Source organism: Astatotilapia calliptera, chromosome 23, assembly GCF_900246225.1.
Source record: "Astatotilapia calliptera chromosome 23, fAstCal1.2, whole genome shotgun sequence".
Classification (NCBI taxonomy): Eukaryota; Metazoa; Chordata; class Actinopteri; order Cichliformes; family Cichlidae; genus Astatotilapia; species Astatotilapia calliptera.
The window spans coordinates 19,427,656-19,445,682 of NC_039323.1; the positions used below are offsets into that span (position 1 = coordinate 19,427,656).

Sequence of the window (18,027 nt, forward strand, 5' to 3'; positions counted from 1 at the left end):
TCAACCAGCCACGACCTGCCCGTAAGTACACCTCTCCACTTACAACAATATTACATGGGGCAAATACATCTGATGATCCTGTGCAGGCAGCACAACCGATCATAACTAAGGCAACATGTGCATATTGCCACTCACCTGAACACCACATTAGTAAGTGTCCCGAGTTCATTCAGAAGACAAAGGATGAGAAAATAAACTGGATAAAAGCAAACAAACGGTGTTGACCAAGATACAGCCAGAGGTTGGCCATAAGATAGACTTCTCCTCTTCAGCTGCCCAAAAAAAGGCTCTCAATCAAAACATAAACAGACCATCTGTAGTGACAGGGAAAAGGAGCCGTCCTCAAAACAGAAAACTCCCACCTGCTACTGTGGAGGAGTTGTCACTGCTATTGGATACTTTGCTGGAACACAGTAAAGCTGTGGGTCGTGGGAATGACCCATAATGTTTTATCTAGGGGTCTAGATTTATGCCTGTAGTGCACTGCTGTGTAAATAATTTGCATTTACTGAATATGTACTGACTGAGTCCCACTGTTCAAAAGTTGAATAAAGAAACAAACTAATTTTTGCCTCTTTTTTTTAAATTTATTTTTTATTAAAACCACCTTATAGAACATCACATCAGTTACAGTGTAGAATCCATATCATTTATAGTTTACAAATGACAAAATGTTTACATAAAATCATGACAGTGTTCACCCACTACTAACATTACTTTATTTACTGTATCTTTTGAAAAAATACAGCAATTTTAACAGCACAAGACTTAAGAATATTTAACAGGAGCAGGTTTCATTTTTCCCTGGTTTTATTATCACACTGTTCACCAAACGCAGCAAACCTTCACCATCTTATCCAGGAGGGTCACCTCTTCACCCTCACATGGAAGAAGTAATCTGATTGGCATGGTGGTATGTTTGAAGCAGGTCCCTTGTGTAGCGCTGGAACCCAGTCACGATGTTTCATCCATTTCATAGGCTGGTTTACTGCAATAATGCCAAATAATTAGCAACTCTATAAATAGAAGGTAGTTCTGCAAAATTACTCAGTAGGATGTTTGTTCTAATTTGCTATGACCTCAGAGCGCATAGAAAATAAAACTAATAGGCTATAAAGAGTGATATGAACATATTTAGAACTTACCGGAATGAAAATGTCTGGAGCACCAACAGATATCTGGAGATGGAAGAGAACTGGATATCAGCTCGTCTCACAGCTGCTATCCAGACTCAATGCTGGGCTCAGATCTACCCCCCGGCCCAATCCCTTTTTGTCCCCCATAAACCCCCCACCAGAGCGGCCAAAGGTTCGCCATCGAGCCCTGTGGTGATGTGTGGGTGTTCATGTGCTAATGGGGTTTTGCCAGTAGGGGGCGCTGTATTTGAGAGGGCTCATGAATGCCTCTATAAAAGAAGACTGATTTGTGAATGAGATAATAAAAATGTTTGGAGCAGACGCTCGCAAAACACAAGTGAATACTGTGTAATTATTCAAAGCTATACGAAGACAACACATGGTACCAGGAGTAAAAGTGGGAGAGCGGAAGCGATAGTAGCTCAAAGTTCTGTTTGAGATGGAAAGTTTGAAGCCTCCGGAAGGACTGAAACTGGTGGGGAATGTGGACAGCAACTGGCGGTGTTTTAAGCAGCAGTTTGAGCTGTACATGGCTGCCATGGGACTGGACTCTAACCCGATGCCAGGAAAATTGCATTGCTGCTCACGGTAGCTGGTCCTCAAGCCATTGAAGTCTTCAACACGTTTGAGTTTGAGGAAGTTGGTGACAGGAATAAGTATGAGAGAGTGATTGAAAAGTTTGATGCCCACTGTTCACCACAGAAGAACACAGTATATGAAAGGTATGTTTTCCGATCTCGGATGCAGCAACCAGAAGAGACTTTTGATTGCTTTGTGACTGATTTGAAGCTGAAGGCACAGTCATGTGATTTTGGAGAGCTGAAAGATTCTATGGTTCGTGATCAAATTGTGTATGGGATCCATGATAAACGGACTAGAGAACGGCTGCTCAGAGATTCCAAGTTAACTCTGGATGAAGCAGAAAGACTGTGTCATGCAAGTGAGTTAGCCCTGCAGCATGCAAAGACATTTAATGAGACGAGCGTCGCTGCAGTACATGATAGTGCAAGAATAGCTGTGGTTAAGAAGAAAATGAGGACGAATATGTCACAGAAGCCCAGCAAAGAGGATACAGTGTACTCCTGTAAGCGATGTGGTAGCAGACATGAACCTAGACAGTGTCCAGCTTATGACAAAAGATGTTTGAAATGCGATGGAAAAAATCATTTTGCCAAACATTGTCTGTCGAAAGCCAAACCCAAATCAGTGCATGTAGTTGAAGAGACTGACTTAAGCGAGACTTTCTTTGTGGGCATAGTGTCACTTGAGGATGTAAAAAGTGAGCATAATGAAGCAGAGGACAGTGAGCGATGCTCAGATTATGAAGACACATGGATTGTTTCACTCCCAATACAAGGAGCTTTGGTGGCACTAAGGATTGATACAGGTGCGCAGGCGAACCTAATCAGCATGACAGAGATCCATGCCATGAAACCAAAGCCCAAAATAATAAAGAAAAGAGTACCTCTAAAAGACTACAATGGAAAGTATATTGAGAGCAGTGGTCAATGCAGGCTTAAAGTGACAATAAAACATAAAGATTATGATGTATTGTTTAATGTTGTTCCAGAAGGTCGTGAATCACTGCTGGGTGGCGTGACATCCAAAAGATTGAACCTAGTAGAAAGAGTGTATCACATCAGCTGTCCAGAAACAGAAAGTGGACAGCGAGGAGCAGTTGACTCCATTGTACAGCATTATGAGGATATCTTCAAAGGTTTGGGGTGTCTACCATGCAATTACAGTATCCAGCTGAAAGAGGATGCAAAGCCAGTGATCCATGCACCACGTAGAGTCCCAGCTCCACTGAAGGACCGTTTAAAGAAAGAACTTAACAGGATGTTACAGTTGCAGGTCATTACAAAAGTGGAAGAACCGACTGCGTGGGTAAACTCAATGGTGTGTGTGGATAAAATGAATAAAAACAATGATTTGAGAATATGCATGGACCCTGGCGATTTAAATCAAGCCATAAAACGTGAGCACTACCAGATACCAAAGCGTGAAGAGGTTGCAAGTGAAATGGCAGGCGCCAAATACTTTTCAAAGCTAGATGCAGCACAGGGTTTTTGGCAAATAAAGCTGGATGAGAAAAGTTCAAAATACTGTACTTTCAATACACCTTTTGGCAGGTATAGATTCCTCAGAATGCCATTTGACATAATCTCAGCATCTGAGATTTTTCATCGTGCCATGGACAACATGTTAGAGGGTTTACAAGGTGTTCGCTGTTATGTTGATGATGTGGTTATATGGGGCTCCACCCTACAGGAACATAATGAAAGACTGATGAAGGTGCTGCAGCGGATGAGGGAGAATGGATTAAAGTTAAATCGTGACAAGTGTAATTTTGGTGTGAAGGAAATAACATTTCTGGGAAACAAATTTTCTGCTGGAGGTATTGAGCCAGATGAAAGAAAAGTGAAAGCCATCGCAACAATGCCACGCCCGACAGATAAGAGAGGTGTGCTCAGAGTGATGGGAATGATAAACTTTGTAGGAAAATTCATACCTAACTTGTCAGTGAGAACATCAGCACTAAGGGAGTTACTTCGTGATTCCATCCATCCATCCATCCATCTTCATCCGCTTATCCGAGGTCGGGTCGCGGGGGTAGCAGCCTAAGCAAAGAGGTCCAGACCTCCCTCTCCCCAGCCACCTCCTCCAGCTTGTCCGGGGGAATACCAAGGCGTTCCCAGGCCAGCCGAGAGATATAATCTCTCCAGCGTGTCCTGGGTCTGCCCCGGGGCCTCCTCCCGGTGGGACATGCCTGGAACACCTCGCCCAGGAGGCGCCCAGGGGGCATCCTTGCCAGATGCCCGAACCACCTCAGCTGGCTCCTTTCGATGTGGAGCAGCAGCTGCTCTACTCTAAGCTCTACTTCGTGATTCCATAGAATTTAAATGGTCAGCGAGGCATGAACAAGAATGGAATGATTTAAAAACCACACTGACAACGCGCCCAGTGCTTGCATATTATGATCCAACTAAGAGTCTGAAAATCTCAACAGATACCTCAAAGGATGGGCTTGGAGCTGTTTTACTTCAAGCTGAAGAGGGGAGTTGGAAACCAGTTGCTTATGCTTCTAGATCCATGACTAAGTCTGAAACCAGATATGCTCAGATTGAGAAAGAATGTCTCGGACTGGCATATGGACTTGATATTTTTCACTGTTATGTTTATGGTCTTCCTACCTTTACAGTTGAGACAGATCATCGTCCTTTGGTGTCAATCATTAAGAAACATCTGAACGAGATGTCGCCGAGGATTCAACGTCTCATGATGAAACTGCAAAGGTACAGCTTTGACTTGATATACACACCAGGAAAGCATTTAGCTTTAGCGGATGCACTGTCGCGAGCATCAGAGGTGTGTCACGCAAGCTCCACTGAGAAAGAAGTAGACGATCATGTTAATATGATAGTGGAGTCTCTGCCAGTGTCTGACGCAAAGATAAAACAAATATGCGAGCTGCAGACAGGGAGCTGCAAACGGTGATGGAAAATATCCAAGGAGACTGGCCCAAAGGGTCTTGTTCAAAGTATTATCATGTTAGATCGGAGCTCAATGTGGTAGATGGACTGCTGTTGAGAGGCAATAGGATTGTGATACCACATAGTCTGAGACAGCTGATACTTCAAAGAATACATGAGGGACATCTGGGAATAGAAAAGTGTAAAAGGAGAGCTAGAGACACTGTGTACTGGCCTGGCATTAATAAAGACATTGAGACCATGGTCGGAAAGTGTGAAACATGTAACAAGTTTCAGAGCGGACAGGCAAGAGAACCCATGATGATTCCTGAACTTCCTACAGCGCCTTGGAGGAAAGTCGGAACAGATTTATTTCATTTTAATGGGAAAGACTATCTGTTGGTGATAGATTATTACTCTAACTTTCCTGAGATTGCTCTGCTTACAAGTACAACTGCTAATAATGTGATCACACATGTGAAGTCTATCTTTTCCAGGCACGGAATACCTGAAACTGTCATTAGTGACAATGGTCCTTGCTATAATTGCAAAGAATGGCAGAATTTCGCAAGAGAATACGGCTTTAAACATGTCACATCAAGTCCTCAACATCCACAGGCAAATGGCAAGGCTGAAAAAGGAGTGCATATCATCAAGCAGCTTCTGAAGAAGGCTACAGACAGTCGATCAGATCCTTATTTAGCTATGCTGAGCTACAGGACTGCTCCTCTTGACTGTGGTTTATCCCCTGCAGAATTGCTGATGAATCGTAAGCTACACACAACTTTGCCCTGCTATGCAGAAAGCAAGCAGAGTGAAGAAATTATAAAAAAGCAGGAGCATCTGAAATGGAAGCAAAAACTGCAATATGACAAGGGAACAAGGGCACTTGGATTGCTTGCAAAGGATGATGTAGTGAGAATCCAAGATCAGAATGCATGGAGCAGGAAAGCCATTGTTCTTCAGGAAGCAGGTCCGAGATCATATGACGTAAGAACTGAAGAAGGTCATGTGTTCAGAAGGAACCGTCGTAACTTGCTGAAGACTAAAGAGACATTTCAGGAGGAACAATATGGTGAGGAAGATGAAAATGTTGATGTGTCACATGCAGAGATAGTGTCTGGTTTAAAACCACTGGATGGACATGAGCATGTGGAGAAAAGTGCAGTTGTTTCAGAACCTGTATTGAGGAGGTCAGAGCGTAAGGTCAAAAGACCAGTTAGGCTTAATCTGTAAAGCTACGACTGGATTTGTTTTTATCTTATATTCTGATGGTGTTGAAAAAAAAATATATTGATGTAAAACAATTATGTGTATATGTTGATTCGTGGGACCTATGTTGTCAGAGAAAAGGGGATGTGGTGACGTGTGGGTGTTCATGTGCTAATGGGGTTTTGCCAGTAGGGGGCGCTGTATTTGAGAGGGCTCATGAATGCCTCTATAAAAGAAGACTGATTTGTGAATGAGATAATAAAAATGTTTGGAGCAGACGCTCGCAAAACACAAGTGGATACTGTGTAATTATTCAAAGCTATACGAAGACAACACAAGCCTCACCCTCAACAGGGCAATCGAAGTCACATTGCTCAGCCTCGCCCCCCTTAGTTCCTCCTTACCACCTTCATGCTCTGTCTCCGAAGTCTGATGTGTGATGTGTGGAGGGTCCGGGCTGCGAGGATTATGGCAGTGGTGACTTTTCCCAGGAGAAGCTGGGACCCTGTTTACTAGAAGGTTTTAAAATTTCTGTACTTTTAGGTGACAGAAGGAGACATGTGGCCTGGTCAAAACACAGAGAGCTGCACTCTAAAAGATCTTTAAATATAGTAAACATACCTTGTGTGCCACAGACTGCTCCCAAACACGAGGGGACAAGTAATGCCTCTAAAACACTTAAGTTGGCTTTATTAAACGTTAGATCTTTAGCTGGGAAAACATTTTTAATTAATGATTTAATCACTGAGCACAGCCTTGATTTTATGTTTTTAATTGAAACTTGGTTGGACCAAAATAACAGTGGAGCTGTTCTCATCGAGACGACCCCTCCTAACTACAGTTTTATCAGTGAGGCCAGGGTGAGCAGGAGAGGAGGAGGGGTTGCTGTCCTATTTAATGAATCATTTCAATGTAAGCAGCTATCCCATGGAAGTTTTCAGTCTTTTGAATATGTGGCTTTACAGCTGAAGGCCCCAATCAAAATTGTTTCTTAATGTTTACAGGCCTCCCAAATACTGCACAGATTTTTTAATGACCTCAGTGAACTGCTGTCTGTGATCTGTGTTGATTTCGACTGTGTAATTATTGTTGGGGATTTTAACATCCATGTGGACAACCCTCAGGACAAAGGGACTAAAGACCTGAGTAACACTCTGGGCAACTTTGGGCTGACTCAGCATGTAACAGAGGCCACACATAATAGAGGACACACTCTTGACCTACTGATCTCCAAGAGCCTGAGCATTTCAAACCTTACTGTGTCTGATGTGGGCCTGTCTGATCATTACTGTGTTTTCTTTGAAAGTAAAATCTCAGCCCACACAAATATATCAACAGCAGTGATCACAAAACGGTGTATAACTGAAGACAGTAGTGAGATCTTTAACCAGGTCTTCCCATTAACACCTGACCTGTCCAGAGGTTCAGTCAATGAGCTCGTCAATAGTTTCAATTTAAAAATGTTAAATGTAATGGATACAATTGCTCCCATTAAGGTGAAGGTTATCTCTGGAAGGAAAAAGTCTCCATGGAGAAACTCCACACTAGTTTAAAATGAAAAAAGAGAGTGTAGGAAAGCTGAGCGCAGATGGAGAAAAACAAACCTCCAGGTTCACTATGACATCTATAAAGAGAAACTTCACAATTATAATTTACAACTGAGGAGTGCAAGGAGGTCCTACTTCTCTGACATCATCACTAAAAACAGCCATAATGCTCGGGTTTTATTTTCTACAGTTGACAGGCTAACAAACCCTCCTGTGCCAGTGCCAGCTGAACTTCATTCAACCATGGCCTGCAATGACTTTGCCAAATTCTTCACAGAAAAAATCCAAAAGATTAGACAAGCAATTGGTACATCAACAGCAGATCCAGGATATGTACTGTGTCCACCGAAAAACAGTTTAAACACCATCAAACAGTTTCACCCGATTAACAGCAAAGACCTGGAGGACATCTTAGGTCAACTGAACTCCTCCTCCTGCTGTTTAGATGTCCTGCCAACAAGTTTTTTCAAAAAGGTCTCAAAGACTTTGGAGTCAGACCTGTTACAGATCGTCAACTTTTCTTTAATGTCAAGTGTGTTTCCAGAATCACTAAAAACTGCTGTAATAAAACCTATACTGAACAAGGACAATCTTGACAAGACACAAATGAACAACTACAGGCCGATCTCAAATCTCCCATTTTTAAGTAAGATCATTGAAAAAGCAGTTTCTCAACAGCTCAATTACTTCTTAAAACAGAATAACTGCTACGATGCCTTCCAGTCAGGTTGTAGACAGAACCACAGCACTGAAACTGCTCTGACCAAAGTGTTCAATGACATATGTCTGAATACAGACAGTGGAAAAATGTCAGTCTTAGTTTTACTGGATCTCAGTGCAGCATTTGATACAGTTGACCATAACATATTACTCAAACGACTGGAGAACTGGGCAGGTCTTTCAGGAACTGTACTAAACTGGTTCAAAACATACGTAGAAAACAGGAAATACTTTGTATCAATAGGTAACTTCACATCCGAGCAGACAAGTATCACATGTGGAGTTCCCCAAGGTTCCATCTTGGGACCCCCTCTGTTTAACATCTACATGCTCCCACTGGCACAGATTATAAAGAACAACAAAATAAACTATCATAGCTATGCAGATGACACACAAATATATATCACAATGTCACCAGGAGACCAAGGCCCTGTACAGGCTCTTGGTAAATGCATTGAGGAAATCAATGACTGGTTGTGCCACAATTTTCTCCAGCTAAACAAAAACAAAACTGAGGTAATAGTCTTTGGCGCCAAAGAAAAACGATTACAGGTCACCAGAGAACTTCAATCTATACATCTAAAAACCACAAACCAGGCGAGAAATTTGGGTGTACTGATGGATGCAGACCTAAACTTAGAAAAACACATTAAGACAATAACAAAATCAGCTTACTATCACCTCAAAAATATTTCGAGGATAAAAGATCTGATGTCTCAACAGGACCTGGAAAAACTAGTCCATGCATTCATCTTTAGTAGGCTTGATTACTGTAACAGCATCTTTACAGGTCTACCTAAAAAAAAAAATCAGTCAGACAACTACAGCTCATTCAGAACTCTGCTGCTCGAGTCCTCACTAAGATCAAAAAAGTGGACCACATCAGTCCAGCTCTGAGGTCCTTACACTGGCTGCCTGTCCGTCAGAGGATAGACTTTAAAGTTCTGATGCTGGTCTATAAAGCTCTGAATGGTTTAGGACCAAAATACATCAGTGACCTCCTGACCCAGTATGAACCTTCCAGATCCCTCAGGTCATCTGGATCCGGTCTTTTATCAGTTCCCAGAGTCAGAACCAGACACGGAGAAGCTGCATTCAGCTTTTATGCTCCTTATATCTGGAACAAACTCCCAGAAAGCCTCAGATCAGCTGAAACACTCAGTTTATTTAAATCCAGGTTGAAGACTCACCTGTTCTCAGCTGCATTTGAATAAAGCACCAAATCCACACTTTAAGCTTAAATTTCAAAACTTACATTTAACTACTGATTTTATCTACTGTTCTGATTTTATCTGTTTTGATTTTTTTTTTTTTTTACATACTGTTATGTTTGTTTGTTTGCTTGTTTGTTATTTAGTTTGTTTGTTTGCTTGTTTTAATCAATTTTAAATCATGCTTTTTATTTGTTTTTGTTTCCAATGTCTCTGTAAACCACTTTGAACCACCTTGTTGTTGAATTGTGCTATACAAATAAACTTGCCTTGCCTTGCCTAGACGCCTTTGTTTGGTAACATCGATACACGAGCTGCTCATGTTGCTTCCAGGTTGGGAAAGAATGAAAAGATAAACCATTTTCAAGCTTATTCTCTTGCCGGTCGTGTGATCGAACATTGCAGCCGACCACACAGCAAATACGAACCATGGCTGTTGTGTGTGACTTCGCTCCCTTTTCACTTGCGCTAGACCCCCAAAATGGCGGATCGGGCCAAAATCCTTTCCACGCCCACCCCCGTGACATCACGCTCCAAAGCCCTATAGCGAGCCGGAGGCAAGGCTCACTAGAGCCCGTGAGAACACCGGACTCCCGGCAAATCGTTTTCAAACCCACCGCTGTCTTTCGCTGACTGTAGAAAACAGTCAATGGTCAGTACCACTAGGATGAAATTATTGTGTCACTAACATTTTAACGTTAGACATATAATTTTAACAGCCTCTGTAAACTAATAACCTGGCTTGCTCGAGGCTGCCGTTTTCTCTGATAGTTTCAATCAAAATTAGAAATGCTACTCTGGGAGACTGAGATAACTAATAGTGCTGCCTGTTGTGCAGTTAGTTTCCAAAACACGTTATTCATGGTTGCATACAGTTTTAGACTGATGTGGGCCAAAGCCTAGCATAGCCTGTAACGTTATTGTGACGGACACATTTTATGAGTGAACTTGACTTTAAGCGACTGACAGGTTTCTTTGAAAAAAACTTTCTTATATCCAGGATCTTCCTTTTTGCTGCCATCCTCCTCTCCTCCTCGCAGCGCAGGTTTGCTGCTGCTAAAACTAAACAGAGCTCCCTGAAAGGCACAGCCAATCACATTGGCCAGATTTGTCACATGACGTAGGACTCCAGTAGAGAACGTAATTTAACTCTTTCTGCACCGCTGGGTGAATGAGACGTTGACAGTTGTTTTTCTTTACTCGCAGAGATCAAATTATTGGTGGGGACAATTCAATAATCGCTGGATATTGATGGGGACACGTCCCTTCCGTCTATGCCAAATCTACGCCCTTGCTTGCGGGCCAATTAAAAATGGACCGCGGCCGGAGTTTGGACACCCCTGGGCTACATCCATTTTTTATATGCAAAATATAAATGGTTATAATGTATAAATGTAGTAATTGATCCATGTATTTAAAAAAAAAAAAGAAGTCCAGATGAAGAAGCCACATACAGACTGTTTTGGATGAAAAATGACGTTTATTACAAACACAGAGAGCTGTTAGCAGTCAGTTAGCAGCTGTTAGTTCTGTACAAATAACACTGGTTGATTGGTTAGTTGAGTTTGCCAGTCGGCAACAAGGCTGGGTCTCAAACAGCACCCTATGCCTTTGTAGTGTACTATTTTTCATCCTAAACCTTAGTACACTACCTTTCACCTCAAACCATTCATAGTGCACTGATTTCTAAGCTGTGTGCTATTTCCAAACTTATAACACCTCTATAGTGCACAGTTATCCATCTTAAACCTTTAATCATGGTCCACATTTTATTTTAAGCTTTACTTTGTAGCACCTTCATTGTGAAATACTTTTAACTTTCAAACTCTTCATAATGCACAGCTTTCCACCTGTTGGAGTTCCTTTTGAAATGCTCGGCAATCAAATCGAAACCCTTCTGGTGCACTCCGAGTTCCAAAGTTGTGACCTTGCTCATGTTTTAAGCATTTTGAACACTATAATAATTTTTTTTTTTTTTTTTTTTTGCATTGACAGTTATCACACTGACACAAAATCCTTTGCCAGCTCTGTAAAAGGACCAAAGTGGCATCTGTTTTTAAGGGTCATTCACCTGACGAATGTCATGTTGATGTTAAGTAGCTTGAAGGTCTTTAAGGACTCGATATTAACTTATATTTTAGACAGTCATAATTTGTGTTTGCATGTTTATGTGAAGAAGTGGATGTTGGTATTTATAATGACTATTACAAGACATTAACACTGTCTTTTTCTGCTTTTTCACTACAAACTTGGACATTTGTGTAATTTGTTTCCAGTTTCCTGAAAAGGCCTGCTGCTGTTTAGCTGCAAATTAACAAGTATTTTGAAGAAACCAGTTTATCCCCAATTATAAAGGAAAAAGAGTAACTAATCATCATATTCAACATTTTAATAATAATAATAGTAAAAGAAAATTCAGTATCAGGGAGTATGAGAAATAGTTTGTATACTGACATCTGTTTCCTTAAAAAGATGAGAAACAGTAGATTGGTCACACTATACTGTTTTGTTTTACTGTTTCTCTTGTGAGAAATCAGCACTATAGTGTTTTATCAGTCTAAAATACTAAAGAAAAGAATTTACACTGCTGAACGGAAGCTCAGATACAGCAGGGATAACCGCTAGCAAGGATGTTTGTTTTTTTTAGAGAACAGTTTATTAACTATTTATTAATAAACAGTTTATTAACTATTTTTCAGCCAGTATACAACAAGCAGACAGGAACGCTTCCCTTCATAATTACAGCCACGAATTACAAACTGTTCAACAAATGTGATAAAATGTTGTGTAATTTGCAGCTAAACGTTAGATTTTTAATATAATATTTAAGAGATTTAACACAAAATTACCCAGTAAAGTAAATGTTGCCAAACAGCGTAATATTTAACCCAAAGTACCATCTTGAACCAGAAAGTTATGGACAATCTGATGTCCACCATTCAGCTTAGAAAAATATTTGAAACAGACTGAATCAAAGCTATGCTGCCAAACATAGTTTGACATTTAGTAGAAAGCCAGGTTTGCAGTAGCTGGGACAAAAAGTCTAATGAATGTCATAGTCAAGTGCCATCGGTGTGTGTTGCCCTTTAAGAAAACATTAGGTTTCCTTCAAGTCTGTCTTAATATACTAGTCCCAATCACATTCCATATGCACATTAAGAGAAGCTTTAGTAACATATTTTCCTTTGAAACCTGCACAGGAATCAGGTGTTTCTTGGTTTCTGTTGTAGCTTTTTTTTTTTTTTTTTTTTTTTTTTTTTTTAAAACCAAAAAAGTTCCCAAACAAATTTAATAATCTGGAAATGCTACAAGCTACCTATTTCATTGGGCATTTATTGTTTACAAATGCAAATACAGTTTAAACAGCTAAATCATAGATGGTTAATAGTTTTGAGATTTGTATTCTGTATTTGATTTCTTGATCCTTAAAAAATTATCCAGAAAGGACAGACTGAGCTTAAGCTATATGCGTATATCACCATATGTTGATGATGTGATTCTGTTTTATTACCAAATTACACAAATCACTTCAAACCCACCCTAAAGGTCCAGCTAAGTGACTTCAAAATAACTAAGGTGAAACCTTGCAGACAGCTACACTATAGTCACCTGTCACTCAACAAGGCCCCACCCCTAATAACGCAAACATTAAGCCTTAATGCAGTTTAAACATGTGAGTTATGAACTAAATTCAGCCCCATACAGTTGTTACAAAGGGGGAAACTAGACCAAAACTGTTTTCTGTAGCAGGCTGAAGTTGGACATTTTAACATGGGAGACTAAGTATAGGGACTCATTTTTGCAGCATCAAGTGGACATTAGAGGAACTGAAAGTTTTGTTAGTGTTATTATAATTCTGCTAACAGAAACCAGAAAGCTGTTGCCAACAGGTTGTACATTTTTAGATCAGTTTAAAGAAGTTATATTAAGATAGACTTGAAAGAACTCAAACTTTTCCTTTAACACCAGTTAAATCATTCATAGTTTGCTTCATAGCTCACTATCCTCCACCCTAACCGCTCTTTAGTGCACCTGACAGGCTGCGCAGCTCCTTAAGGACCGGGGTGTTGTCTGAGAATGGCACCAGAGAAACAGAGAGAGAGAGAGAGGTAGAGAGAGAGAGAGACAGATAGAGAGAGACAGGTAGAGAGCGTGCTGAAGGTTACAGCTTCGGTTTTAGTAGAAACAGACAGTCACAGTAGGTTGGGCTGCTGAGAGACAGACCGGTTCAGTGTCCACAGTACATAGAGTAGCAGTTGGACGTCTGGTCTATATACAGGAACGAGAAATGCATAATCAGAATATCAAACTAACCAAAGCTGAGGCCACCTTGTTGACTGGAGAAAGACAGAGAAGGGGCGGGGCAGGAGGAGGGCGGCAGCAGCTCTGGTTTGCTATAAAAACCAACCAAACGAATAAACAAACAAAAAATGGTGTCACCGCAAACACAACGATTCGTCATGGCAACGCTACACCGGGACACCACCTAACTGTCGGTGGAAAAACACACACACACATAGGACGGCGTTACTAACACACGCACACACACGCTCTCCCTCGCTCTCATGCACACGCACGCAGTTATTAATATGACAAACATTTTCTCTCATTTTTTTTCTCTCTATTAAGGTGAAAAACAGATTCTATTATTCTTAATTATCTTCATAGTAATCTTCATCTGCATCTTCATCATAGCATTGGTGTGTGTATGAAGTGTGTGTGTGTGTGTGTCCTCAGTCTCTTTATACACACTATTAACAGAACGACGCGTAGAGAACTCAGTTCTGATTGGCTGATAGGTCTTTTTGCCTCTTCTCGTCCAGGAGGCTTTCATTTATTTATTTTTTTGACTGTCTTTTCTTCCTGGAGTCCCCGTCTGGATGGTGGTGATGATGACTGTAATGATGGTCATATGACCTCCCTTCCACTGACCCACGGAGAACAGTTTGTGAAGTCATAAGAGTGGGTTATTGGTTGCTTGGACCCTGACGGCAGCGTCTGATAGAACGAGGTGAAGAGCTGTGTTCTGGCTGAATGTTAAAGCACCAGGAATGAGGGAGGATACTAACAGTACCTGCTGCTGGGAGAGTGTATGTGTGTGTGTGTTTAAAGTCTAAAATGCTGAACAGTAATCAGGGTCTGAAACATGTCAGGAAACCTTCAGAGCATAAATGATGGCAGTGTCTACCTCTCCAGTTCCTAACCCTCTGATGGGTCATAGCACTGTTACATAAAGAGACAACAATGGAAAAAAATGTTAAGGTAGAGATTACTTTGTGAAAGAGAAAACTCTGAGCTGGTCCTGAAATCTGAGCAGGATGCCTGTTGAACTCCTCACCTTTGGGTTTTTTTTTAAGCCTAACTGAGGATGGACACCAAACTCTCTGGAGAGATTTGTTGTCTGTCGTAGGAAAACCTCAGGAGGCCCCCAATAAGAACTGGACCAGCCGAGATTAGTCCATTGACTCTGGAGTCTCTTGACACCATTGACAGTCAAAATGGAGGGAAATGTTACTACTGCTATTTGTGCTGTTTTGCTGAATCGATATGGTTCAACTTTATTACTGAAGAAAGTGATGGAGTCGGTTATGCTTTGGAAGGAAACAGTTTTCCTTATAGTTTCAAACACCGCAATCCACTCACTGTATTTGCATGAGAAACACGCGGCAAATCTTTGCTTTCCATTTGGATTGAGTTCACCACAAAGACCCACTTATATCCCCCACATGTTAACAAGATCCTGAGATTCTACATCAATCAACTACAACTCAAACACTATCTGTCCTTTTCTATTCATAGCCAACTGTGAATAGTGACCAAAGAGAGACCAAGGACCAATATTGGATACGAGGATTCAAGCAGAAGAAATTATAATAGCCCGAAGGGTCTGGACTGGATCAGGATCTTGGTCTTTTGGGACAGGCTCAAAGTAGAGCATCTATTCCACAATGAAAGGATCCACTTGTGGTTCATACATCCAACTAGGATCCCTGTTAAACACCTTCTAGGTGAGGTGTTTAGCAAGTTCAACCTTGCTACCTCTCTGGAGGTGATGCCTGAGGATATTAAGGTCTAGTTTATTCTGCTTAGTCTACTGCTATTGACTGAGAACAATCTTTAGGCATAATCACACCATTCTGGACTTCAAATAAGCTGCAATCAACTTTTTACAAAGATTGTTAGAAATTTTGAGTTAAAACCAAACAACCAACTAGAACACTAATTACACTTTAATTTGTTGATGTCAGGCAAGTATGCTCCAGCTCCACTGTTACACACTTTGAGGATCCATGAAGTTGCTATGGAGGGTTGCCCCTTGGACCCAGATGTAATATTAAGGATATTCTGCAATGCTTAAAACTTTCACATAATTCCTAATGATTGTTTCTGAAAAATCTCATCAGGTGAGAAAATGAGAAAGTGGAGGAGACATATTTTTGTCCAAAGTGTCAGACACGCAGACATTGCCATCGTCATGTTTACCTTTTTGCTGCACAAATATTTCCCAACATGCTTTTGACCCATTTTGCATTTAGTATTTGGAGTGCTGTCATTGTGTTTGTGTATGTACTAATAGTAAACCAGATTCTGACCCTGCTGCCAGTGTGTGTTTGTTCATGTGTAAATGTCAGTGTGTGTTGAGCACGCTGCGTGGCACCCAGCCCTCGGCGGCTGGCGAATCGCTGTTGGCCGGCCGATAGACCAGACTCTGACCCTGCTGGTTGGACGCCAGAATCTGAACCTTCTCCCCCCGAAACACAGAGATCTCATCCTCCCGCACCGCCACGAAGTCCTGCAGCACCAGAACCAGTTCCTGAAGGGTCAAAGGTCATATGGTCTGATGTAAGAAAGTTTTTCAAGAACTTATGGTACACAAGGAAAGTGAAAGGAGGGATTCAAACCTGATCTTCCTGTTCACTGTCAGGAGGGGGCTGAGTTGCGTGACCGTTGGGAGTTGGCGGTGCAGATGGCGGCCTTCCTGATGACAGTGGCCGTGTCACAGAGATCACGCCCTCCTTCCTCTGATACTCAATAGGAGACTGGAGAGCTGTGGGCACAGATTAGATGCAGCATGGATATGCATGAGCTGTTTCAGTGAGATTTAAGGTGATTCATAGAGATCTAGGAATGTTGGAGGGTTGTTCACAAAAATGATACTTTTGATTGATTCAAGGAGTTTTCAAGGAGGTTGTAAGGAAGACATTTTTGGGAAATTTGGAAATTGGATTCATTTGGCATTAAACAAAGATTGAACAGCTTGCAGAGGATTTGAGACTTCGAAAGGTATTCTAAGATTTCAAGGGTGACTTAAGGGGGGTTTACGTTAACACAAGCCCAACGTTACTAACATAACAGAGATGTTTAAGGGTGGTTTGGGGAAATTAAGGCTATTTAAATATGGTTTAAAGATATTTAGGGTAAAACAAAAAGTATTTGAGGAATATGAGAAAGATAATAAAAGATGTTCCATTGAGATTCAGTAGCATTTCAGTTGAATAAGAGATTTCAAAATCAGTGGTGATCCAATGACAATGAAAGGGAATTTTCCAAGGAGAATTAAGGATATTTTAGGACAGGTAACATAATGGATATTTCAGATATTTCAGGAATGTTTTTGACAAGGTTTTTACCTGACAGGAAGTTGTTCTGGGCATCCAGCAGGGAAGCAATGGTCTCTACCCAGGTCATCTTTATGCTGGCAGAAGATGCTTGGAGCGTGAAGCGCTCCGCCGACCCACGAGACCACAACACAAACTTACAGGGATCACCGTCCACGCTGTCCTGCATTGCCAGATAACTCACCTGAACACAAACAATAACACAATTACTCCTAATTCAGACCTCAAGACGGTGTCGAGTCTAAACAGTGCTGACCAGTCTGACCTTTATGCTGTTCTTGAACTGGTATCCTGGGTTGTTGGAGCCTTTGCGCAGCAGTTCGCTAAAGATGATGATCTGCTCGAACAGAAAAACTCTGCGCTCTTTGCTGCGAGACAGAACGCCTCCGTCCTGCTCCCAAACACAGAAAGTCTCCTGCTGCAGCAGCTTCCCCTGAGACGTTAGCTTTCCCTGGAAAGCACGAGGAGGTGAGTGAAGAAAGAAAGACCGATGGATAAGAGTCCAGGTACCCTGCAGCAAACTTTACATTTCCAGGAAATCAGCAAAAGTAAATTGTGTACATGCCTCATATATGTCATTGTTAATTGTTTGTATTGTGCTTTCTACACACATTTCTAATTTTTTTGAATTAATATGTGCCTGAAACAGGTAAATTGCACACAAACTACTTGAGAAGCTGTTGTTGTAGAGCTCGGTAGCAGCACCCACAACAACATTATTATGCCGTGTGTGCTGTTATCAATGTAATATGGTGTTCCTCTGGGTTCTGTTCATTGTCCTTCATCTCTGCGTGGCTCAGTTCTGCTTTTTGTCCATTTTGTGTTAGTAGACCAAAATGGAAACTTAAAATTTGAAATATTATCAAATTTCTTTCAGAGCTTTCAGTGTTAATTAGCATGAAATCAATTATGTTACTATGTTGTCCTAGTGACAACAAATTGCTAACAAAACAAATCAGCCGGACAGGTGGACAGACAGGTGTACCTCGTATCCCTGCAGGCGTCCCAGGTTCATCATGTCATTGCAGCGTTTTGGAACCAATGACATCAGCTCCACCGCTTTCTGTACACAGACCACACACACAGTTACTAAATATTACAAAAGTTTG

At 41.3% G+C, this 18,027-nt stretch overlaps 1 protein-coding gene across 4 annotated transcripts in view; it reads right to left on the reverse strand.

Annotated features, from left to right (window-relative positions):
- Positions 1 to 10,759: 10,759 nt before the first annotated feature.
- Positions 10,760 to 18,027, reverse strand: part of LOC113015504 (kalirin-like) — a 59,877-nt gene continuing 52,609 nt past the window's right edge. For all 4 annotated transcript variants that reach the window (XM_026157488.1, XM_026157489.1, XM_026157487.1 and 1 more), the window contains exons 53-57: positions 17,904 to 17,981; positions 17,184 to 17,369; positions 16,931 to 17,102; positions 16,202 to 16,347; positions 10,760 to 16,113 (exon numbers count right to left, since the gene is read on the reverse strand). In XM_026157488.1, the coding sequence (XP_026013273.1) occupies positions 15,928 to 16,113; positions 16,202 to 16,347; positions 16,931 to 17,102; positions 17,184 to 17,369; positions 17,904 to 17,981 (768 nt within the window). In that variant the 3' untranslated portion in view covers positions 10,760 to 15,927. The remainder of the gene's footprint in view (positions 16,114 to 16,201; positions 16,348 to 16,930; positions 17,103 to 17,183; positions 17,370 to 17,903; positions 17,982 to 18,027) is intronic.